This window comes from Neopsephotus bourkii, unplaced genomic scaffold (assembly GCF_033783945.1).
Source record: "Neopsephotus bourkii isolate Nb327-2 ecotype Australia unplaced genomic scaffold, CSIRO-AGI_Nbou_v1 NB_756, whole genome shotgun sequence".
Classification (NCBI taxonomy): Eukaryota; Metazoa; Chordata; class Aves; order Psittaciformes; family Psittacidae; genus Neopsephotus; species Neopsephotus bourkii.
This window is the reverse complement of record NW_026901254.1, coordinates 2947578-2972902: the sequence shown is the minus strand read 5'-3', so window position 1 is coordinate 2972902 and position 25325 is coordinate 2947578. Positions and strand designations below refer to the sequence as shown.

The window sequence follows — 25325 nt, the reverse complement described above, 5'->3', positions numbered from 1 at the left end:
AAAATGTTGAGGAGAAAAACCAAAAGAAGTCATACTGAAGTCCTGGATTTTATTAAAAAAAAAAAAAATCAAGCTCACTTTTTGAACTCCCCTTAAAATTAGGATTAGGGCCAAGTATGAAAATAAGTTAATTCATGCAAAGCCATGACACACACATTTGACAACAATTTGTTTTTTCATAAATTAGTCCTTAAAAGGGAGTTTATTTTTCATCTACAGTCTCTCTGGTTACCAGAATACAAAATTAAAGAAAACTTGGCTCTGGAATACTGCAAGTATTGCAGTATTTAAGAAATAAAATTCGGGGATTTTATGTAAACGAAAAAAAAAACCAACAAATATCTTGCAACTAATTTTCTTGCACTACGTATTTAGAAAAGTAAATATTACTTCAATTATGGGAAATAATATTATTTCCAAAACCAAATGTTTTTGGTTTTTTTTAATAACAGAAAAGTTTGTCCCTATTTTACTTCTCATGCAATAGTCAGGGGAAAGAAAAAGTAAAAAAGAAAGTGTATTTTCCTGTCTTTTAAAGAGTCAGATTGTCCCATCATAAGTAATTTATTTGGAACTGAATATTTTGAAAGACACATGAATGACACCCGGAAACATTTTATGCATACTAGCATTTGCTAAACTAGGCTGCTTAAATGTGCATGACAAATTAATTAAAGTTTAAGATTTTCATGCTGAATTGCTCACTAATCTTATAAATACAGTATGGCTGTGCTTTTTTACTCATTGGTTCCTGTTCATCTTTTTAATTCTTCTTTTTAATTTTAATAAGCTAAATATTTAACTAAGTTTTAAGATAGTTTTAGTCATTCTCATGCAGGGTGATATACTTTGCCATAAACTAGATGGCAAATATGCATGATTAAAATCTTCAATAAACATGCGGTATTTGTATGTAAATGTATATATATTTAATAAATACATATATACATGCAAACAGGTTTTATTTTAAAGAAAAACTTCTTATTAGACTAAGTTGGTTTTTAAAGTTTTTATTTTTTTTAATTTATGCATTATACATATTTGAAAATAAGTAGAAAGAAAATAAATGTTTCTAGTCTGGCTTTCCTTGCAGATATGTATTTCTGCACGTAAGCGTGAATGACAATATGCATGGCTAAATCCATAGTAAACACACAGTTGATAACATTACTTAATAATAAGTAACATAATTACAGATATCTGTTTCATAATGTCAGAAATGAATGGTAGTATACATTCATTCAAAATCCCTCTTCTGTAAAACTTACAGAAGGAAGAAAAATGTTTGACTATGCAACATTCCTTAAAGCAGATATTAAATATTTACAAACAATTTACATAGTTTTAGTTTAAAATTTAAAATACGCAACTGATCTGGTTTTATTTAGCTCATCCTTTTTAAAACTATTTTCACCTTGACATTATAATATTCCAAGAATGACATATTATTTAGAACTTTAGCTATTGAGTCTCTGTACTCGGTTCTTTTTCTTTGTTGGCATGAAACAAAGCAACAAGCTTTTCCCCTCAGGATTTACTCTGCTGATATAATTTCTGAAGTTGTAACTTTGGTGACTTCGAAATGCTCAGTTAAATCTGTCGTATTCGAAAAATTTGGGTCACAGCGGTTTGAGTGTCAAAAGGCAAATACACTAACATAATGATTACCTAAAATAACAGGAGTTACATTTTGTGTTTTTAGACCACTAAATTCAATGTAGTTGAATATGTGAAGAAAAAAAGCAGAAACTGAGTGTAGTCCTTGTATGCTGCTTGCCTGGAGGCCCTACTCTAGAAAGGCTTTAAATTTTCTATTACACACTTATGCTGAAAGTGGATGATGGACCTGGGGAATAAAGACTCTCTTTCAATGAGAAAAAATAACTACATATTTCCATAGCTTAATGCTCATATACATACAAAATAGTTGAATATTAGTGATTTAACTCGAAAAAAAGCATTCACAAATTTTAGTAGAAAGTAAATTGAAAGAGAACAGGATATTAATCAAAGCTAAGATTCCTAAAATAGTGTTCTTAACCCACTGCAGGAAAGCAAACAAACAAAAGGAACCCATAAAACCACTGGAAGAATTCTAAAAATGCTTTGCTCATTTTAAAATCACAGCTTATAATAAGATTGCTGACACTCCAAAGCTCATCAACATACAGTCTAAAACCTGACCACAAAATGCAGTTGAAAACAACTGTTTGCTTCTGTCCTTGCAAAGGAGGAACAAGCTGTAGTGCTTACAAGGTCAGCAAGTTTGAATGGTAGATTACTTTGCTTTGCAGTGATTAAGAGCTTTTAACTATGTGATAATATTTTGGTAGTTCATAGGTTTTGTGTATGGAGCCAGAAGGCCGTAGTGTTTCATGAAAGTTATAGACAGTTTCATATTGCATATCCCCCAAAACAATTAATGAACTAATAAAAATTTCAAAGCAAAAATATGTCAAGAAAATTATTAGGCTGATGATGATCTGATTTAGTACTGAGTATCCTAAATTTTGAGCAATCATTTTGGTATTCTTTGTTCCAAGTTAAAAATAAAAGGCTTTGCTTTGGAAATGTTACTTGCATGGCACCATTTTCATTCACACTTGAACAGTGGAACCCTCTGAGAATTTTGATTTTTCTATTGGTGAATATACAACTGCAAATTTCACTGTACATTACAGTACTTGACTGAAAGTTGATACAGAGATGTGAAGTAAGGCTTTTATTAACAGCAAAATATTTTTTTTTAAGTGTGGATCCTGGTGTAATTAAGGGAGGTAGTACTAATAATAAGCTTAATTTCTTCTCAAAAATGGATTACTTTCCTTGGACTTTAAAGCTGCCATCTGAAAAACTTGATACTTACCATCACAGCTGGGTAATGCATGATTCCATTGATGGTTTCTTTCACATATGAGTGGCTCATCATCACTGAGTGTATATCCTGGATCACAGCTAAAAGTTACTGTGGAGCGGATGTTAAAGTTGTTACCATGGCGATGCCCATTCACAGGAATCCCTGGGTCGAGGCAGGAATCTGATTCCAGAGTAACACCTGAAACATAGATTGAATTTATTTCCCCTTTTAAAATAAATAAAATAATAATAATTAAAACACAAAGGCAGCAAACTAAGACAGAAGGAAGAAAGAGTTACCAAAAGACATCTGTTGGCACTGATTGAGAACTGATAATTTTATCTAGCTGTTGTTGGAGCATAATTTTTCCATTTTCAGTCTCAGAATAGAGAAGCCCAAATGAAGAAAAGGAAAAGATTGGAGCTTCAAAGTATAATTTATCAAGCAACGAAAAAAAGCCAACAAAAGCACTGGACATCTGAAAGTACAGGAAGATATTTAGGTCCAAAGTATGAATACAAATTTTGCTACTATATAAACTTATTTGATTATTTCATCTATTCAATTTCTAATTCTGTGGGACAATTCAACTTTCTTCTGGCACAGTAATGATTACTTGATTTAGCAAAAAAAGCAGTGTTGAAAAACTGCAGCTGATAAACTCAGAAAAGACTTGTTAGCTCCTACAGATACCATCGTAAATATTAAAAATAGACAATGAGCATAGCTTATGTAATGTGTAACTCTTAAGTGACAGAGTCTTTTGTAATTATGTCTTATAGCACAGATTGAAAAGTGTTTGCTCAATAAACCTGAAGCTATACACTGAACAAGGAAAAAAAAAACCCTCAAAATTATCAAATGGAGGCTTATTAACACAGCATTATCCATTATGCTTATAGTGATAGGAAACATTTGTGAAATTTAATCGTATAATGTGCTATAATGGATACACACAAGGGAAACAAATAAGGACTCTCTATTGGGATGGAAGGAATTTCTTTTATCTTATGTATAAAAGGATTTGTGACCCCGCAGGGGGACCCATACTGAAGCAGGCTCCAGCCTGAACCTGTTTGTGAAGAACTGCAGCTTGTGGGAAGGATTCACACTGAAGAAGTTCACAGAGGCCAGTCTGCCATGGGAGGAACCTCGTGCTGAAGTAGAAGAGTGTGAGGGTTCCTCACCCTTAGGATGAAGAAGCAGCAGAGACAGTGTGTGATGAACTGACCACAACCCCCATTCCTGTCCTCCTCCATCTCTTGGGGGAAGGAGGTAGAAAAAACTGGGAGAGAAGTTGAGCCCAGGAAGAAGAGAGAGGTGGAGGGAAGGCATTTTAAGATTTGGCTTTATTTTCTCATTACCCTACCCTGATTTTAATTGGTAATAAATTAAATACATTTTCATGAGTCAAGTCTGTTTTGCCCATTTTGGTAATTGGTGAGTGAACTCTCCCTGTCCTTATCTTGACCTACAAGTCTTCTGTTACATATTCTCTCCCCTGTCCTGCTGAGGAGAAGGAGTGACAGAGCAGCTTTGGTGGGCACCTAGTATCCAGCCAAGGTTAACCCACCACAATCCTCCTCTTTCCAGGCTCAACTTCTTCCCTCCATTCACAACTCTACTACCTCCCCATCCCTCCCCAGGCAGTGTGTCAGGAATAGGGAATGGGTGTTGTGGTCAATCCATAGGAATAAAGTAGGAGAAGTTAAAAACTGAGATGAAATAAAAAAAAAATATATATATATATTATCAGGGCACAAAGTAATGGGTTTAGAATTATGAGGGTTGGAAGCAGGACTATGAACAAAAATATCATAAATAATGACGCTCGCTTGCACAGAGAAATATTCACTGTAGCCTCCAGCTATTCTTACATCTCAGTTAGGATTCAGATTTGAAAGCTTATGATCTACTTTTCATGAGGTATCCCTGACATACTTAAATTCTTGATGAATAAGCTTCTATTGGACTTGACTGCATGCTCTTAATGTAAATGTACCATGTTCGCTGACACAGTGTATTTTTAGATTCCCTTCACCTGGATTAAACAGTTTAATATAGACTCAAAGAACACTTTTAAGTCTGTAAAATTTACTGCGTATGTGCCCTTAATAAATACCATTTGTGTATAAAATTTTAACTTTGATATACATTAATTTTTTGCAGACAAACTACACTTCATGTTTTGAGATATGTTAGTGTAGATGGAGGTCCACAGAACACTCTCGAAATTTCTTCCTCTTAGGGCACCCTTTTACCCCTGCTTCAACACACCAACTGCTCTGGGATTCTGAGTCACTTAAAACAGGTAATTTCATCAGTTTCTTTTTGAAAGGATAACTCTAGATTACACTGACTACACTGTTTTTGATTTTTGCAAGAAAACCAAAAGCTGTAGCAACCCTATCAGCTTCAAAGTTCCTGACTGAAATAGTGGTGCTGTATAAATCAAAAAGTCAGCTCAGGCAACAGAGCTTTATTCCCAGGGGAATACACTCAGTCTGTAAGTTTTAGCAATCATAAACATAGCTAAAAAGAAAAAAAATAAATCTTTGCTTAGGACAAAGATTTGGGTTTTTTTCATAATAGGAGATAACATAAGACAAGCTTAATAATGGGCAGTACTGAGAGACCTGGCTACAAAAAAAACATTATTAATCCATATATGAGAAATTCTGCCACCACAGTGATAAATTTTAGGCTCATATTTGGAAAGAATTGATTTAATACTATTCATAACAATTGTCTCAGTGTGTGTAAGATGAAAGTTTGGGTGAAAACCATGTCGCTTCTCTCCCACCCTGCATAATGAAGTATTTCTTAAGTAAAGCACGCTCTGTAGCTCCCTCAAAAAATGCTCCCTCCACTTCACTCCATGTAGCAGTGCGAATTAGATAAGTAGATAGCTCTATCCTACAATTTAATTGTTCTCTCTTCCAAGGAACATAACACACAATCCAAAGTAAATAACGAACATAAACCCAAAAGACTTAGTACATCACTGAATAATTGAAAAATCTGGACAGTCATGCTCAAAAACTTCTCTCTGTCAATATTGGCATTTCATCAAATATTTATCAACCTGTTGTTCTTAGGTATATTAGATGCTTCACTGATTATTAAAATACATATTTTGCAAACACTTAGAATAATAAGCTATTTTAGAAACTGACTTAATCATTAGGTCCCATTACATCTGTGAAAAGGAAATTAGTCTGTTTCTGTAATGCATGAAGCATATAACAGCTATACAGTTTTATATACTACATACTCATATACCACATACTTATATATATTTCATACATCTACTTTTCCTGTGACAGATCAAATAGTTCAAATCATTAGAAAAGGGGAATGTTAGGGTAAGACTGGTAAGAGCTTGTCTACAGGATGCTCACTGCACAAAATGGATAAAGAAAACAGGTAAGAAAACCAGAAAACAAACCATATCTGTGTGGGATAACCACTACATTACCCATTCATGCTAGCTATGGAGCAGTTGCTGTGTCATTCAACAAATCACAAAAATGCTTTAAACAATGGAAATGTTTCATCTGGAAGCCAGAGTGCTATTCTTTGCCATCAGGCTAGTATTATCCAGAACACCAAAAAGGCGGATGATAAAAGCAATTTTTTGAACAGTAAGAGAGGCCTAATAAACTTGATCACATAGGTAGACTTAGTCTAAAGGAGAAAAGTGTGAATTATCTTTGCTTTATTTTTTTAATAGCTAGCAGGAAAATGACACTAAAATAAAATAGTGTTACATTACAGAAAACTGTGATACAGTCAAAAGATTTTAAAAATCAGTGTTACAGAAACTCATTAATGTCATAAAGGATGTGGGGAAGTAAAGGTCTTGAAAATGGGAAGAGAGAAGTGAAAGAGTGAAGTGAGGGGAGCAGAGGATGAAAAGGAAGAGGGACGTTGTGCAAAGCCTTTTTCATTCATGTAAAATAGGAAAAAATAAAATCTTTCTTAAGTGAATACCTCGAGGGTATTTCCAAGTGACAGACCATAACAGGCAAATTTCAGTGAGCACTTTCAGTGCATACTGTATTTACTAGCGACTTATGGGAGAGCTAGCATGTCACCTCTGCCCTCATTGCTGAGAGGGAGCACAAGAATTTTAACAGAGTTCTAAACTGAACTGCAAGACTAGCTGCAATTTATAGCTGCTAGGCACATGAGATTGTTACCATACCTTCCCTCCTGCCTGCCAAGAAATCCCTTTTCTAGACTAAACAGCTACAGACCTTTCAATGACTCCATATATATCATGTTTTACATGTTAACAACCTCCTACTTTTTTTACACCAGGTCCCAAACTAGACAAAATATTCTCTCTGGTCATCAAAGGAAGTGAAATAATTATTTTCCAAATATTCCTGTATACAGAAACTGCCTTTTAGAATCACAGAAAAATAGAATAGCTAGGGTTGGAAAGGACCTTAAGATCATTAAGTCCCAACCCCCGTCATGGGCAGGAACACCTCACACTAAGCCGTGTCACCCAAGGCTTTGTCCAACCTGGCCTTGAAAAACAACATGGATGGAGCATTCACAACTTTCTTGGTGTCCTGGCAACCCATTTCAGTGCCTCACAACCCTTACAGTAAAGAACTTGTTCCTTATATCCAATATAAACTTCCTCTGTTTAAGTTTGAACCTGTTACCTCTTTCCCTGTCACTACAGTCCCTAAAGAAGAGTCCCTCCCCAGCATCCTTATAGGCCCCCTTTAGATACTGGAAGGCTGCTATGAGGTCTCCACGCAGCCTTCTCTTCTCCAGGATGAACAGTACCAACTTTCTCAGCCGATCTTCATACGGGAGATGCTCCAGTTCCCTGATCATCCTCGTGGCCCTCCTCTGGACTTGTTCCAACAGTTTCATGTCCTTTTTATGTTGAGGACACCAGAACTGCACACAATACTCCAAGTGAGGTCTCACAAGAGCAGAATAAAGGAGCAGGATGACCTCCTTCGACCTGCTGATCATGCTCCTCTTGATGCAGTCCAGGATACAGTTGGCTTTCTGGGCCAAGAGCGCAAACTGCCGGCTCATGTTCATTTTCTCATTGACCGACATCCCCAAGTCCTTCTCTGCAGGGCTGCTCTGAATCTCTTCTCTGCCCAACCTGTAGCTGTGCCTGGGATTGCTCTGACCCCGGTGTAGGACCTTGCACTTGGCATGGTTAAACCTTATGAGGTTGGCATAAGCCCACCTCACAAGCGTGTCAAGGTCCCTCTGGATAGCATTCCTTCCCTCCAGCATATCGACCAAACCACACAGCTTGGTGTCATCGGAAAACTTGCTGAGGGCGCACTCAATCCCACTGTCCAAGTCAGTGATGAAGATGTTAAACAAGACCAGTCCCAACACTGATCCCTGAGGGGACACCACTTGTTTCTGGTCTCCAGCTGGACATTGAGCCATTGAGCCACAAGCCTTTGCGTGCAGCCATCCAGCCAGTTCTTTATCGACCTATCAAATTGATGTCTCTCCTATTTGGAGACAAGGATGTCGTGTGGGACAATGTCAAACGCTTTGCAGAAGTCCAGGTAGATGACATCAACTGCTCTACCCCTTCCAGTTACGTAGCCCCATTGTAGAAGGCCACCAAATTGGTCAGGCAGGATTTGCCCTTAGTGAAGCCACGCTGGCTGTCACCAAGAACCTTGTTGTTTTTCATGTGTGTTAGCATGCCTTCCAGGAGAATCTGCTCCAAGATTTTGCCAGGCACAGAAGTGACACTGACTGATCTGTAATTCCCTGGGTCACCCATTTTCCCCTTCTTGAAAATGGGGGTTATATTTCCCTTTTTCCAGTCGTCGGGAACTTCACCTGACTGCTATGATTTTTCAAATATGATGGCCAGTGGCTTAGCAACTTCATTTGCCAGCTCCTTCAGGACCTGCAAATGGATTTCATCAGGTCCCGTGCACTTCTGCACGTTCAGGTTCTTAAGATGGTCTGGAACCACATCCTCTCCTACAGAGGGCCTAAGGTCTTCATTCTCACAGCCGTTGTGTCTGCTTTCAAAGACTTGTGCGGTGTTGTCAGAGCATTTGCCAGTGAAGACCAAGGGAAAGAAGTCATTAGAACCTCAGCCTTCTCCAAATCCAGGGTAGCCAGTTCTCCTGATAGCTTCTGGAGGGGGCCCACATTGCCCTAGTCTGTCTTTCATTCGCAAAGTACCTATAGAATCCCTTCCTGTTATCCTTAACATCCCTAGCCAAATTTAATTCTAACTGGGCCTTAGCTTTCCTAACCTGGACCCTAGCTTCCTGAACAACATCCCTGTATTCTTCCCAGGCCGCCTGTTCTTGCTTCCACCTTTTATAAGTCTCTTTTTCCCTTCAAAATTTCCTCAGGAGTTCCTTATCCATCCATGGAGGTCTCTTGGCCCTCCTGCTGCGTTTCCTTCTAATTGGGATGCAACACTCACTAGTAGGTGAACTTTGAATATCAACCAACAGTCTTGGGCCCCCCTGCCCTCTAGGGCTATATCCCATGGAACCTTACTAAGCAGGTTCCTGAAGAGGCCAAAGTCTGCTCTCTTGAAGTCCAGGGCAGTGAGCTTGCTGCACTCTCTCCTCACTGTTCTGAGGATCTTGAATTTGACCATCTCGTGATCGCTGCAAATAAGCTGCCCTTAAGCGCCACATTTCCAACGAGTTCTTCCCTGTTGGTGAGCATGATGTCAAGCATGGCACCTCTCCTTGTCAGTTCCTCTATTACTTGCAGAAGGAAGTTGTCTTCCACACAATCAAGGAACCCCCTGGATTGCTTGTGCCTGTCTGTACTGTCCCTCCAACAGATATCTGGATGGTTGAAATCCCCCATAAGAACAAGGGCCTGAGCATGAGACTGCTCCTATCTGTCTATAGAGTGCTTCATCCAGAGTCCTATTGATCAGGAGGTCTGTAACAGATCCCCACAGTAATGTCTCCCATTGCTGTTCTCCCTTTAACCCTGACCCACAAACTCTTTTACCAAATACAAATCATTTGTTCCTTATCACCTTGTTTATCAGCTTGAAACTAGTATCATTAAAGAGTGAAGATAAAACTAATGTCCTGGTCCTTCTGGTCCTCATCATCTTATTTAAACTTTTTTTTCCATCCGTCCTTTCTTTGAAATGTGTGTGCCTTTCTGAAGCTGTTTGAAACTTCCCTACTGCTTTAATTTTCAGTGGAATAGAGACTGCTACTGCTTTGCCTTTAGGTATAGTACAGGGAATTTCAACAGTCTGTGATGAATAAAAATATATTTAATTATCTCAATATTGTGCAGTCCCTCTTTACATATGCTGTATAATTACCTTGTAATTATTCATTACCTTGTAATTATTCATTAAACATTCATTTAATTGTATACGGTCAAAACAAAACTTTTCTGTGAATTTTGCAAAACAGGAACAGAACATTTAGTGCTCCCTGTGACAGCTGATGCTCACCTTAATTTTTATTAAGTAATGACTTTTATTGTTTTATTTTGAATCTATTTATAGATATTTTTGTCACTGTCTGTCTCTTTCTGTACCAAAGTATGCATTTTAGATTTTCTGATTTCATCCTAAGAGATCTGTGTTATTCTTTGATGGCCATCTATAGCAATGTTTGAATATACTGAACATTTACATGATTATGTTTTGTATTACAAGGGATTTTTAAATAGCGACACAAACTGATAGTATCTTTTCTTTCTTAAAAAAATAAAAATACTTTTTTCTCAACATTTTGTGAAGTCCAGGAAGGCTGCATATATGTGGGTCTAAACAATTCTTTTCCAAAACAAATTCTAACAAAATACATGATTTTATAAACCAAATAAAGTCTTATCTTTATTTTTTTAATACTGATAACATTTTGCTTCAGTAAAATCACAACACTAATTTTGCGTGATTTTTCAATATAAAAAAATAGATTTTTTTCAATATAAAACAGAAAGATTTTACAAAGATGGGTGATTCTTGACTTTAAGCAATTTTTCTCTAAGAGAATTGTAATGTTTATCAAATGCGTACTGATGTACATGGTAATATGGGACGATTCTTGTCTCAATTGAGACAATGCATAACTGAAATATGATATCTGATCCATTTTTCAGATAAATTTTAGTATAGAAGAGAATGTTAATCCATAAATCAACACAGACTTTTAAATAAAATATCTGGATTTAAGAAATAATTGCTCAATTTTCTTTGAAAATGATCATGCTTTCTTACTTAAGAAATGATAAATTTCAAAAATACCTTAAAAGGTGGCTTTACATTAATGGAATCTGTGGATAAAAGTGTGTTTATCTAGTTTCACTTAAGAAAAACACTAAGATTACACAACCTACTTCACATAAGGAGAGAAGTTGGGAGATCGGGGAGATGTGAGGCATGAGGCTTGCTGGTCAAAAACAATTATAGATTGATTCTTCTTGATAAAATCAAATGTTTTATCAATAGTTTTACTTAAAGAATATTATAGGCACTTTTTTTTTTTTTTTTCCCGTAGATGCATAAGAGTTAAGCTACACTGTCTTGCATTAGCTATGTTAAAAGTCATCAAAAAGCTGCATTACAGACATTTAAAGTGAGGAATTTACAATTACCTTCACATCTGAAGTAGCTTTTAAAGGGTCACATTTTAAGTAAAGCTGTATTACAGGCATATTTTAGCTTAATAGAATATGACTGCAATCTCAGTAGCACCTCAGTACACCTTATATTAAGCTTCTGTTTCACAGTTCAGTGATTTAATTTATCAAGGTTATGATTATAATTGGAAGATTTGTAGAATACTTCGAAATAAGACAGTTATTTGAATTTTCAAAGAAAATACTCAGAAGCTCTTCTTACAATTTACAGTTCACTGCCTTTTCTTTTACAAGTGTGAGAAATGTGAAGCAAATGAAAGTTCCGTTGTGATATTTTTAACATTATCAACTTCTATAGTTGCTCATATATATATATTTGTATATTTATAAATATATATATGCTCCTATATATGTATACTCTTTTCATAGTCAAAAGAGATAAAAGAGATCTGACCAGCCCGATCAGGGAAAACTAGAAGAAAAAAAAATAATCAGGAAAGTTACAAGAAGAGGTATTTTTTCTTCTCTCAGTATGTTTCTAGAGCCATCCTGTCATAACCAGGATGTCTCCATGTATCTGGTAGACATGGCAAAGGACTTGTGCAAGATCCAAATCTCTGCTACAACAAATGGTACCTAGGTGGCATAGTACCTAAAATAATTCTAACTCTCCATGGCTAGGCAATTAAATACAGCCCCTGGATCAGAGTTTACTGAAACATCAGAGTTTACTGAATTGCTCCCTGGACTCTACTGATTGCATTGATTAGCTCTACCCTGCCCAGAATGTAAGCTTCAGGCTCTTGAGACTTCTATGTTGACACTTAGATGTTTAATCTGCCCCCTGAATGTCATTTGTAATCACATAAATGTATAAAAGAAACAGCAGTCATTGTAACTAAGAATGGATGTTAAGCTTTTTGTTAATACCTATTGAAATTCAATTGTCAAATGACTATTTAATGGGAAACATAATTCACAAAACATAAACAAGTTCACTCCTTAAACTGGGAACTTAAAACTACATACTTTTAAAACAATTTACTTCATATTCTTACTAATTTCTAACAAAAAAAAAAAAAAAAAAAAAACACCAGCCACCCTTTGAAATGTTACTTGTACTGAAAAAGAAAGATGCCAGAGAGCCAATCTGCTCAGAAAGAGCTTGTGAGAAAAAGGAAAAAAAAATAAATTAGCTTTTGTTATGACTTTCAAAATTTGAAATATATTTTTATATAAAACCCCTTTTTTATATATATTGTATGCATGAGAACACTATGTAAAAGAAGACGAAGACCATTTACTAACCTTCAATCATCTTTTCTTCTTAAAGATCTTACCCAATTTCAAGGTTTAAAGTTCATGAATCAAATCTAATTCTGACATTTTATCAAGCTACTTAGATAAACTGCACTGAACAACCACTGCCATGTGTGTGAGATATTAACTTTTTCAAGAAAGCTAAAAAGTGCCTATACAAATATATTCTAAATAATTGCATAAGTAGACCTTTCTCTTTAAAGAATGTGCAGAACATTTTATCACTGTTTCAACTTTATCACTGTTTTATCACTGTTTATCACATTTTATCACTGTTTATCACATTTTATCACTGTTTCAATTTTATCAGTGTTTCATTTTTCACAGGAGAAAAAAAAAAAAAAAGTATCTACCTGTCAGGGGCCTTAAAATAAAACATGAAATTATAAATATTTAAGGACTGTCATACAAAGCCTAACAGCAACATTTAGATCCAATAAAATCAGGGAAAATCAGCATCTGCAGGTAACTCATGCAGAAATCTACCTACTGTTCCTTGCCTTTACATGATTTAGTGGCCTTGCAGTTTATCATGTTACTATCTGTTCAGCCATCATCACCATGTCTGAGCCAAAGCTAAAAGAAGGTATGCAGAATTTCCAACTCTTGATGTAGCTATGAAATACAAGTTTGGGAACTCATTCTAGTTTCAACATGACAGCAAATTTACTAAAATGAGATTTGTTTCCAAACAAGAACACCCGGTAAAATGAATGTTATCTGTTTAGCACAAACACACTAAACACATAAGCTCTCTTTATTCAGTACTTAAGTGAATGGCTATACTATCATATAAAGATCAGTGTGACTTTAGACCATTTCTTATATGTCTTACTACAGACAAGGTCCAATTCTGCTCAGTACTGCAAACATGTATTAAAACCAGATAAAAAGAAAGGTGAAATGAGGCTGGGGGGGAGGGATGGATGGACAGATACGTGTACCAAAAAACACCAAAAGGACAATATATCTTTACCCATAAAGACACATTTCTGAAATAACTTTCCATTTGGTTAAATATATAGGTCCATAAGTATTCTAAATGAAAAAAAAGAACTCCTGAAGAAAAAAAAAAATCATAATAATTTAAGAATTACCTGTCAACACAACATACAGTAAACATAGTTTATTCTTATATAGCTGTCATTACTTAAATTCATTCACATTTGTTTGCTCATTTTCAAATTCAATATTGTTTTCAAAATTAAATAAAAATTATTAGAAAAATATCAGACTTACTCTCATAGTGAATTAGGAAACCAACGCTGGAACGACTGTTGTCCGTCGTGAACAGCAGATACATGTAATTTCCAGTACTGATAAGGAACTGGGGTGCTTGTGTTCCATGGTATTCTCCAATTAATGGTGACGAGTTACCTGGCCCATCTCTCACTTCCAAAGTATCATAATTTACTTCAGTCTGAAATCTGAAAATAAATATGCAAGTCAGCTGGTAAGTAGAGGAATGGTGTTATTTTCTTTAGCTGTCAGGAATGCAACCTATATATAAACGATGAAGAATATCATACATATAAAAATTTGTGTATCTACAGATCTATCAGTGTATTATTGAGGATAACAACTAAGCAAGGTTTTACACAGCTTTTTTCTTGCTTTGGTGTATAAAATTCATAAAGGATGTAATGTACTTCAGATCAACCATATAACTGGGCTTCAGAAAAACATTTAGTGGGGAATCGGGGTACAAAAATGCCAACTGTCTCAGAGAAAACTGAATTATGAAGACCCAAGAAATTTCTTGCCCTCAAGCTAAATAATAGTTGGACATCCTAGGAACTTCTTCGATAGTATTTAATTATTTAATCACAGTAATTTTATTATTTGATACTTGAAATTTGGCAAAAGTTGTTTTACATGGTCAGCTGTTTATCTTTTTCTCCAAATGTTTTTATCTAATGTAGGCTGCTACTCTACTTTTAAATGATTATTTTTGTCCTATGAAGTTTATCAGTACAGAATCGTTAAACTTCAATCTAGCCCTCATTTTGAAATCTGTTACATCTATAATAAGTGGAATTGCTTAGTTTATCTCAGTGTGTCAAAAAACCCAGATAATATAGATAAGAATGGGAAAAGAGACTAACAAGACAGTTGATTTGCAAGAATGAATAATTTTAAAATCAACAGCAGAGTCCATGTCTGTGTCAATCACTAAACCACATCACATTTCTCCAGTTCATAAAGGGTATCTGTGCATGCAGTCATTCACTACTAGCTGTTCTTAAATCAAAACCCTCAAATCTGCTCTTTCTGTAGTTGAAACTTTTACTGGCATTTTTTCGTATCAGATGCTTTTCAAGACAATTTGTGGTTACATCGGATAATTTTGCAAACTGCAGCATCTAAACCACGCACACATCAATTTTCCTGTCAACAAAGTTGGTGCCATTACACAGATATCTGTCGTGGTCTAAATATTTTTGCCTGCAAGCCTTATATTCTTATTTTCGTAAGTTGTTAATCTTTCAGAAATGTGTATGCTCTAAAATTTTATCTTCTCCTGTGGGGCTTATTATTTCAGCTTCTGAGAGCAACAAACTATGTCCCTGAATAATGCAACAATTTTTTCAAAGTTAATGCCCTTAAGCTGTCTTGCCAATATGGGACACATGTTTAGTGGATCTGGAGACAAGAAACTGTTTTTCTAATTAAAGAAAACTGCAAATTATTAAACATTCAAAAAAGGGAAAATATATGGGACATTCTTTCAAAATGTAAATAAGCTTTACACTTTGTTAGGCAATGATGTCAGGATGAACAATTTTCCCTGCTAGGCCATTATATTTTACATACCAATTATCACTGGTCATGTAAAATCACCTTCATAGACATACCAGTATCAGTAACAGCAAGTTCAGATTTATTAGCTATTTAGTAGTCTCTATAGTTCTTCAGTCATGAGTCCCTGAAAACAAAAGCACATTCAGCAAGTGGAAAGTGTTTGCTGAACTATGAGAGCTAATGACTGCTTGGAAACTGAAAGGCACTTCAATACCATTCCTTCCTATTCAGACAGAAAACTCTCTAGATTTATGGTGCTTCAAACCAAGCTATCTACTTTATTTGGATATGTTGGCTAAAGTCCAGATGATGACTTTCACTGCTATCTATCCACTCTGACAGTGGAATACAAGACTTGCAGGCTTGCTAACAGATGCAGCATTGCAGCATTTTCAGGACCAGTTTCTGGCAGTGAAGCCGGCTAGCATGGAATGGCCTACATCCATGCTATTAAATACATCCTTTAGCCTCTCAAACAGGGAGAGATTATTCAAATTTCCTATTATGAATGGTTGCTTGCCCACACTACCTCCTGGATAAGCTTGATAATTATTAGGGAGAATGCTAACTGGGAAGCTCAAGGAGTATGTTAGAGACTATTTCAACAACTGGACTGCACAAATACATGAGTTCTTGTGTTTGGGAAGGTTCTCTGGTTCTGTTTAATTTACCAAAATAGACAGTCACAGAGGGCACCACTGAGGTACTTGCCAGTCTTTCAGTACATTTCCACATTTTCAGATTGTACATTGATTCACCCTGCAGCAGAATGAGGAAAACAGACAGATACTGCTCAGCTGGTTTAAATACTTTATTTGTGCTCATTATGGATGAACTCAAGATCAATAATTCAATAGTTCAATTATTTTGACAGTTATGTTTGTGAAGAAACTGATTAGGAATAAAGTGCTCTCAGCCAGCAATCGCAGTTTTCTTAGCAGGGCAGTTTGACAGCAGTGGGTTTCAAACCCTCACTGGAACAGAAAACTTAGTAAGTCTTAGTGGAATTGCTGCCCATTAAAACAGCCTTTATTCTCAGTAAGTTCTTGCTGTCAAACTTAGAAATTCATTTGTAGATCACTTGTCTATTTTTGAGGTTTGGGGGGGAACATGTGTTTGTTTTGGTTGTTTTGTTTGGTTGTTTTTTTATTTTTATTTAATCTTTGCAGTGTCACTGAAATAATAATAAAAGATAATTTACTATTGAAAATTCTGCTTTACTGAAAATAATTAAATAAGAGTTATTTGGGGGACTTTTAATTTAAAAGTTTAATAGCCTAATTATGTTAGTAAAAGGTAGGACATTCTCCAAATATTCACATAGAATTCTAAAAGGACTATGTTATAACACTATGTTACACTGTTCTTTGTAAATAGGTAGGTTTTGAATAAGGAGGTTTGTTTTACAGACTAGTCAATAAGTTTTCATCAATATTCAAAGTTCCAAAAATCTTTCAGTTAGCAGTTACCCTTCTAGTCCTTTTCTTTACAGCTTGAATAAATTACACTTTACTTTTTTGTTACCTTTCCAGGCATTAGTCATAATCTTAAATGTGAAAAGTTTCAATGTAAAATATTCATAGGGTTACAGAGTCATTTGCTGCTATTTCTGTAAAGTTTCTAAGTACTCTGGTAAGGCACATTTGTCTAGTATCATTAAAGCTTCATTAGCTCAAGAGTGAGATAATTTACATTATGAACATCAAATTCATGAAAGGTTTCATTCTTGCAGCTGTATCTTTGATGGCAAGACAGATAGCTAAGTATAGAAGGGTTCTATTTTCCCAAAACTAGACAAAATACATGTCAAAAAATTGACAATTAATTGACAAAAATCAATTAGTTGATTTTGCTATTTATTAGTTATTTTGCTTACTGATTAGTAATTTGCTAATGTTATATCTGACAACAGAATTAGCTTCCTATAAGTAGTAAAAAGGCTTTCAATTCAGTTTTCATCTGGGTAGCAAAGCCTTCATTTTAACAAAACCCCCAAAACTTTATTACAAATGGGAAATTATTATACTATTATTAACATCCCAAAGTATAACAATTTTCATGAAATGTAGTAAAATTATACAATTTTCTAAAGCTGCCAGGAAAGCTCTATAAACTTCCAAAGAAAGCAAAGAGAGGTTGCCTCTTTTACCAAAATTAGCATCCTTTATGGTAACGCTGTTTTGAAATTGAAACATTGAGGGAAGAGAGACAATCTTTCTTTAATAATTGTCTGCTGTAGTTTAAAAACTGTATGTGAATCAGAATTCTCCATTCAAAAGTCAGGGTTAACTCCAAGTTCTTTAATTTCATTGCAGTTCAATTTGTACATAAAGCTCTAGAATTCTGTTACTGGAATATGTGCGTGCAGCTGTCTGAAATTCACTAAATGTAGTCCTTAAACTAGACCATATGCCATAGAAGCCTGTTTCCCACTAAGTTCCTCAGAAATATAGTGGTCATACTGTTAAGGTCATAGTCATCCAAACATCTGCAACTTCACTCAACACATTTCCTTTCATAAAATTAAAATTCTCCATCTTACAACCAAGATGGCTTTTTGCTTTCACTGTATTTGGGAAGACATCCCTGGACAAATAAATGTAGGGTTCTAATTAATATATCAAGTCTTTAATGAGGGGAAAAAAAAAAAAAAACCAAACACAGAAAAAACCAACCCAGCAACTTAAAATCTAGGAACTTCCTGCTGCATGCAATGAAAGCAAACAAGCCTTTGTTTTTGCAAGAGGTAACACGGTAACCTTATGAAATCTGTTTAAACAGTTCCCATTCTTCTCTGGTATTGGTCATTCTCTCCTTCTTCCCTGACCTTAAAGCATTTACATTCCGAAAGCAAAACAGTCCTGGAAAAAGTATACTGTAAAATAAATATACAAACTCTTTTCATGTTCTCCCCTACATCACATTTCATGTCTCTAATCATATTTACAAAAACTTCTACGCACATGTTAGTTTTCGTTCACATTTCTTGACAAATGTGTTACCAGAACTTTAGCAGCTCAGTGACCAGTGTATATTCAAAATGTATAATTTTATTTATATATCATGGTGGAATTCTTTCTCTAACATGATTCACATTGGATTTACTTAATCTACCCACAATTTTGTTGCCCAGACATTCAATCTTGTAAGAATCTTCAGCAATTCTCCAGTCATCCCATTTTTAGTACCCTGAATAACTTAATATTGTCTAATTTTCTCCTTTTTAAGATTATTTCTGAACATGGTGAACAGTTTTGAACATAACAGATCCCTGTAGAACACCCAGAATTCCACTGAGAGACTTTTATCATCTGTTGATTAAGCTTTTAATCATGCAATATCCTTCCCTGTATTAAAAAGATGCTTAGCTTTTTAATAGTCCTTTACAGGGTGAGGTGCATGACCCAGGTAAACTATATTCAACACATTTGTATGCTTTCTGACACCATCAAAGAATTTCAGTAGGTTTCTGAGACAGGATTTCTTTTACAAAAGCCGTACCAACACTTCCTTGGTGTATCATATTTATTCATGGTTCTACGACTGCTACACTTTGTTATAGTTTTTGTACTAGGCATCCAGTACGCATTTCTTTAGATCTCTACAAAAGATTTAAAATATATGTTTCCTGAAGTGCACAGTTATCAAGACACTTTTAAAAGAACAGTCACAATTACATGCCACATTCAATTGTTCAGTCAACTCATCTTTGTACTCATCCAGGACTCCAGCCACCAGAACTAGGCATCTAGTTCTGGTGACGCACTTCATATATGCCATGTCCTTAGTGGCACTTCAGTCTGAGACAGATATTGCAGTGAGTTCCCCAAAATGAAGAATGTTGCAAATGTTATGTTTACATGGGTGCAAGAGGGAAACAAACCAACCAATGGAAGTGATACATGCAAAAACTCACTGAGCACATTAAAAATATCATTTTTCAGTTCAGGAATGTCCTGACTTGCAAACTAGAGAAGTAAATATCAAATACATTTATCTGATCCTCACATTCTTCCCTAGGATTCTGCATTTTTGTCCCTGTGAGTAACATAGTATCAAGATAGATAGATTTTTTATTTAAACCACTTGAGTTACTTTTATATTCTTCTGCCCTTCTCTTCATTAACTTGCATCCCTTTTCATTTCTGCTCTTAGAAACAGAAGGGTGAATGATACTGAAAAATTTTGCTCATCACTGTTGACTTCATGTGAGGGTGAAACTAAACACAGGTTATTGCCTCTTCTCTCATATTGCCTGGGCAATAGAAGTCACAGCAGCCTAGCTCCGGGTGCTGTCTTTTGTACTGCCCTTTGCATTTTTTGTCAAATAGAGTCTTCAGTGTGAGATTGGTATCTAGATCAAACACCTAAACAAATGGTTATTTTTTAATACTTTTACAAAGATGCTTGAAGGGTGAAGATTTTTTTTATTTTATTTTAATTTTATAACCACTTTCTTTGAAAAAAAAATCTTGTATGGTTAGACAAAAGTACTAGTTGAGGTCACAATAGTTACAAAAGGATTTAACAAGCTGCAGTTCACATTCCTTGTGTGTAAATACACTTTCACTACTTCATGACTCCACATAAGAGGTAGACTAGGCTGAAAATTACTCTCTCTGACAAAAGATTATTATTCTAAAAGAAGCTGATGCACTACACAGGGACATAATCCCAGTGCATTCTAGTAGCTCTAATTTAGGTTCACACTGAGGTAATGTTTTTGCAAATTAACTGGAATGGTAATTTCAGTTAGATACTTCGAAATTAAGTTTAAAACTCTGCCTTTAGCAATATTCTGATGTCTGGAGATCTTTTTCTTTCTTGTTTTTATCTCATTGTCAGTACTCATAGTGACACCTGAAGCATCAGAACAAACAAAATCTTGATATCCCAGTGTTAGCATATTCTCACCTGTCAAAAGTGATCTTAATGGAATGTCCTGGTCTCGCTTCAATCACCCATTCACAATTAAGTGAGTCCTTATAATAGCCTGGCCACCCTGGTGGTAAGATAAAACCACTTGATGCTGTCAAATGTCCACCACATGGGGCTGAAAGAAAAAAAAAACTACATGTATATTTGTATCCTACCAAGTATTTCTAATACAATATTACATATTCAAAGAAGTTAAAAAAAAAAAAGAATTAAAAATCACAGAAAAATAAGTTTCATAGAATTGTAGCATGGTTTGAGTTGGAAGGGACCTTAAAGATCATTTAGCTTCAACTCCTCCCTGCTACAGGCAGGGAAACCTTTCATTAAATCATGTTGCTCATGACCTGCCTTTGAAGGTTTAATATGCAACACAATTGAATTTCTACATTATATTATGAGCACTTCATTTCCTTCAGAATCATAAGTCTTGCAATGTGTCTTACCATAGCTTATTACTCTAAATATCTTAATACACATATCATGAAAATTGCTTTTGCCATCATTTTTTTTTTAGATCTAGTATGATTCCACAATTATATGGAAATGTTGAACAACTTGTTCCAAGTAAGCCAACCTTATGAAGTTCAAACAAGTCAAGTGCAAGGTCTTACACCTGGGTCGGGGCAATTCCAGGCACAGTTGCAGGTTGGGTGGAAAAGAGATTCAGAGCAGCCCTGCGGAGAAGGACTTGGGAGTGTTGGCTGATGAGAAACTGAAGATAAGCTGGCTTCAGTGTATGCTAGCAGCCCAGAAAGCCAGCCATATTCTGAGCTGCATCAAAAGGAGCATGGCCATCAGGCTGAAGGAGGTGATCTGCTCTGCTCTTGGGAGACCTCACTTGGAGTATTGTGTACAGTTGTCCTCAACATAAAAAGCACATGGAACTGTTGGAACAAGTCCAGAGGAGGGCCACGAGGATGATGAGGGGGCTGCAGCACCTCCCGTATGAAGACAGGCTGAGAAAGTTGGGGCTGTTCAGACTGAGAAAGTTGGGGCTGTTCAGCCTGGAGAAGAGAAGGCTGTGTGGAGACCTCATAGCAGCCTTCCAGTATCTGAAGGGGGCCTATAAGAATGCTGGGGAGGGACTCTTCATTAGGTACTGTAGTGATAGGACAAGGGTAACAGGTTCAAACTTAAACAAGGGAAGTTTAGATTGGATATAAAGAAGAAATTATTAACTGTAAGGGTTGTGAGGCACTGGAATGGGTTGCCTGAGGAAGTTGTGAATGCTCCATACCTGGTGGTGATCAAAGCTGGGTTGGACAGAGCCTTGGGTGACATGGTTTACTGTGAGGTGTCCCTGCCCATGGCAGGGGGATTGGGACTATATGATCTTGAGGTCCTTTCTAACCCTAAATATTCTATGATTCTATGATACAGTTAATTATTTTCACTGTATTGTGCCATCTTATGTTTAAACAGAATTTCTTTTATTTCAGTTTGTGTTCATTGCCTCTTGTCCTGTCAATGGGCATCACTGGGAAGTATCTGGCTCCATATTTTTCACACCATCCCACTTGGTATTTATACACAATGACAAGATCCCTCCCAAGCCTTGAGCCTTTTCTTCTTCAGTCTAGACAACCCAAGTTCTCTCAATCTCTTTGTGTAAGACAGATGCTCCAAGTCCTTAATCACCTTTGTGACTCTTCACTAGACTCAATGCACTATGTCCACATCCCTTGTACTGGGGATCCCAGGACTGCACACAACATTTCTGACATATCCTCATCAATTCTGAATAGAGGGCAAGGACCTGTACTTTCAGCCTAATTCTTTAGCTTCCCTGTCAAGGTCTCTCAGAACAGCAGCACAAACACACAGTGTATCAGCCACTCCTCCCAGCCTTAGACCATCTGCAGACTTGCTTCAGTGCACTCTGTCCCAGCATTCAGATCATTACTGAAGATGTTAAATAGTACTGGGCCCAGTATTGACTCCTGGGGTATACCTCTATGGACTAGCTGTACTTTATGCCACAGACCACAACACTACAAGCACAACAGTTCTGTCAGTTTTCAGTCCACCTCACTGTTCACTTCCCTAGACCATATTTTGTAAGTTTGCTTATGAGAATATTATACAATACAGTGTCAAACATGTTACTAAAACTGAAATAAAAAATACCCACTACCCTCCCCTCATCCATCAGGGCAGTCATCTTATCACATAAGGCTATCACACTGGTCAGGCATGACTTCCCCTTCATAAATCCATGCTGACTGCTCCCAGTCACCATCCTGTTCTTCACTGTTTGGAAATGGTTTCAAGGAATATTGCTGCACCACCTTTCCCAGCAATTGAGGTGAGACCTGTAAGTTCCTCAGAAACTCCTTTCCTTTCTTGAAGATCAGAATTTGCTTTCTTCCAGTTCCCAGGAACCTTTCTAGGTTAAATGACCTTCCCAAGATAACTGAGCATTTCCTTGCAATGTCATTGGCTGGCTTCCTCAGCATTCTTGGGTGCATCCCATTAGGTCCATTCCTATTAGGCCCATTCCTGTATGTCAAATTTGTTTAAATGTCCTTTAAATTCATCTTCTACATAAAAGGGAAAAAAATATTGCAACAGGGCTATGAAAGTAACAAGGCTAGACAGGAGAATTTTTCAGAGCGGGATTAGGGGTCTTTAGAGCAGGATTAAACAACAGCAGAACTGACTGAACAAATTTTAGGAAACATAAGTCCCTTGAAACATTAAGTTGTCATAGCAGAGCGCTTTGGGATGTTGTATTTTACCAAAGGCTGTTGAGCAGTCTAAAACAGGAACACTTTCAAGGTCAGGTAAATTTATCTTATATATCATTCGTATTACCCTCAAGTAGTCAGTGGTATCATTATCAGTAAATTCCACATTGCAGTACAGGAAATCATGTTACTTTTTTTCTGTTTGTGTAAGTAGTGACAGGCAAACCTATTATGCCATATGGAAATGAACAGTAACATGAATTTGTGATTAGCAAATTAATATCCCTAGTTTTGATTCAATGCTTTTAATTTTTAAAAAGTTAACTCAGATAGGTTAGTTGATTTCACTCATGACTTGCACTTGTCTTTGGAAAGTATTTAAAGATTTAAGAAAGTGGGGAAAAAAAGCAACACACCAAACATGAAAAATACAGGCCGAATTGTCTCTGGGGCAAAATTATTTGCCCTGAAAATGACATTTACATTACATGGGCACAGTTAAGGAAGAATTAAGATTATTCCATGCTGCTTCTTTAAATTAAATTTTGTCATATTAAAAACAAGAACAGTTTTTTGCTAAAACAGAAATCTCAGACAACTAGAACCAAAGTAAATTATCTCTACATTAACTAGGAAGGCTGCTTCACACACACTACTTCTACCAGGCTGCTAATGTGTTTTTTTCAGTACCTTTAAATTTTATTAGAAATGCACTGTCTTATGAGGACGGAGTTTTCAGATTGCCCAAATAACAAAAAATCATGAAACTGATGTGATCCAGATCCTTAAATAACTGCAATGGCACCGAAATTAAAGGAGGTGTGAGGTTTACACCAATTAAAAGGTTTGTATTAGTGTATTAAAAAAAAAGTATCATTTAATTGTCTATGTATCTACTGCTTACTAAAAGATACACAACTGTTTGAACATAACTTTAAAAGACACACTCTAGTAGTTCATTAAATACATTCATGTCTTCCCTTACAATCCATCGCTGTTAAACATCAAGAAATCAGCTTACTCTTTTCTTTTTTCTCATTGTATTTCATTGTATTGTAAAGCAATCTCTAATCCTATTATAGCTCATCTTAGTGTGTTTATTCACCTACACAAGAACAAGCAAACAAATTTGGAACTTTTGGGGAACACAATGAATATTAAACATAGCTCTATATCTTATCACTATATTTTTCAGGAAAGACTGTACATCAGGTTAATATCTTGCATACTGAAATTCAGGTATACTTTCATGGTGAGAAAATTAAAGGTGCATTTAAAAAAAAAAAGACTTTAAAATAGAAGCTTTACTTCAAGTTTCTATGTGGTAGATAATTAATTTCTTCAGTATGCTAAGCGAAAACCATTGTAACAGCTATAACTCGTAACTCAGTAATGACAGTAACAACCAGAACTTGAAAAGAATAGCAACCAGATTTTACAATGTTAATTTATTATAAGAATATAAAAGCAAGCTATCTTGTTTCTATTATTGCTCTCTCATTTGCCTGGAAGAGTGTTAAAATAAGATTAATCCATAACTTCAGCTAAAGCAGTCTTACTTATGTGCGAAATGTAAAAAAGTAAGCTAAATTTAAAGTTTCATTATTCAAACTGTAGGTGCAGAGTAAAGATTGTGCCCTTACCTTCACAGCGTGGGACAGTAGAGCTCCATACTACATTTCCATCTTGCATAATACATGTTATGGATTCAGAGCCTTGGGTCTTCACAAAACCATCGTCACAATGAAAGGAAACAGAACTTCCTAGGAGAAACCTGTCTCCAAAACGCCTCCCATTTATAGGAATGCCTGGATCATGGCACTCATTCTGACCAAAGGCTAATAAAAACAGTAGTAATAATAATAGTAGTAAGAATGACAATATCAATAATAATACACATAATAGCAATCACAACAATCACTCCTCTAAACTTTGTCTTTTTTTTTTTTGAAAGGAGGCTAACCTTTCTATTGTGATGTAAGAAAACATAAACCATAATACAATATAATTGAAAGTATAGAAACTCCTCAAGTAAAAGTCACATTTAAATCCAATGACATTCACACAAATGCAACATAGTTCAAATTTGGAAGCTTATTTGTTATTTCTGGCTTAAGTACACAAAG

The 25325-nt window shown here is 35.8% G+C and overlaps 1 protein-coding gene across 2 annotated transcripts in view; it reads right to left on the bottom strand.

Annotated features, from left to right (window-relative positions):
* The window catches only part of CSMD1 (CUB and Sushi multiple domains 1), a 1128271-nt gene that overhangs the window by 254234 nt on the left and 848712 nt on the right, over positions 1-25325 (bottom strand). For both annotated transcript variants that reach the window (XM_061354960.1, XM_061354961.1), the window contains exons 15-18: positions 24843-25037; positions 20489-20627; positions 14012-14199; positions 2867-3055 (exon numbers count right to left, since the gene is read on the bottom strand). In XM_061354960.1, the coding sequence (XP_061210944.1) occupies positions 2867-3055; positions 14012-14199; positions 20489-20627; positions 24843-25037 (711 nt within the window). The remainder of the gene's footprint in view (positions 1-2866; positions 3056-14011; positions 14200-20488; positions 20628-24842; positions 25038-25325) is intronic.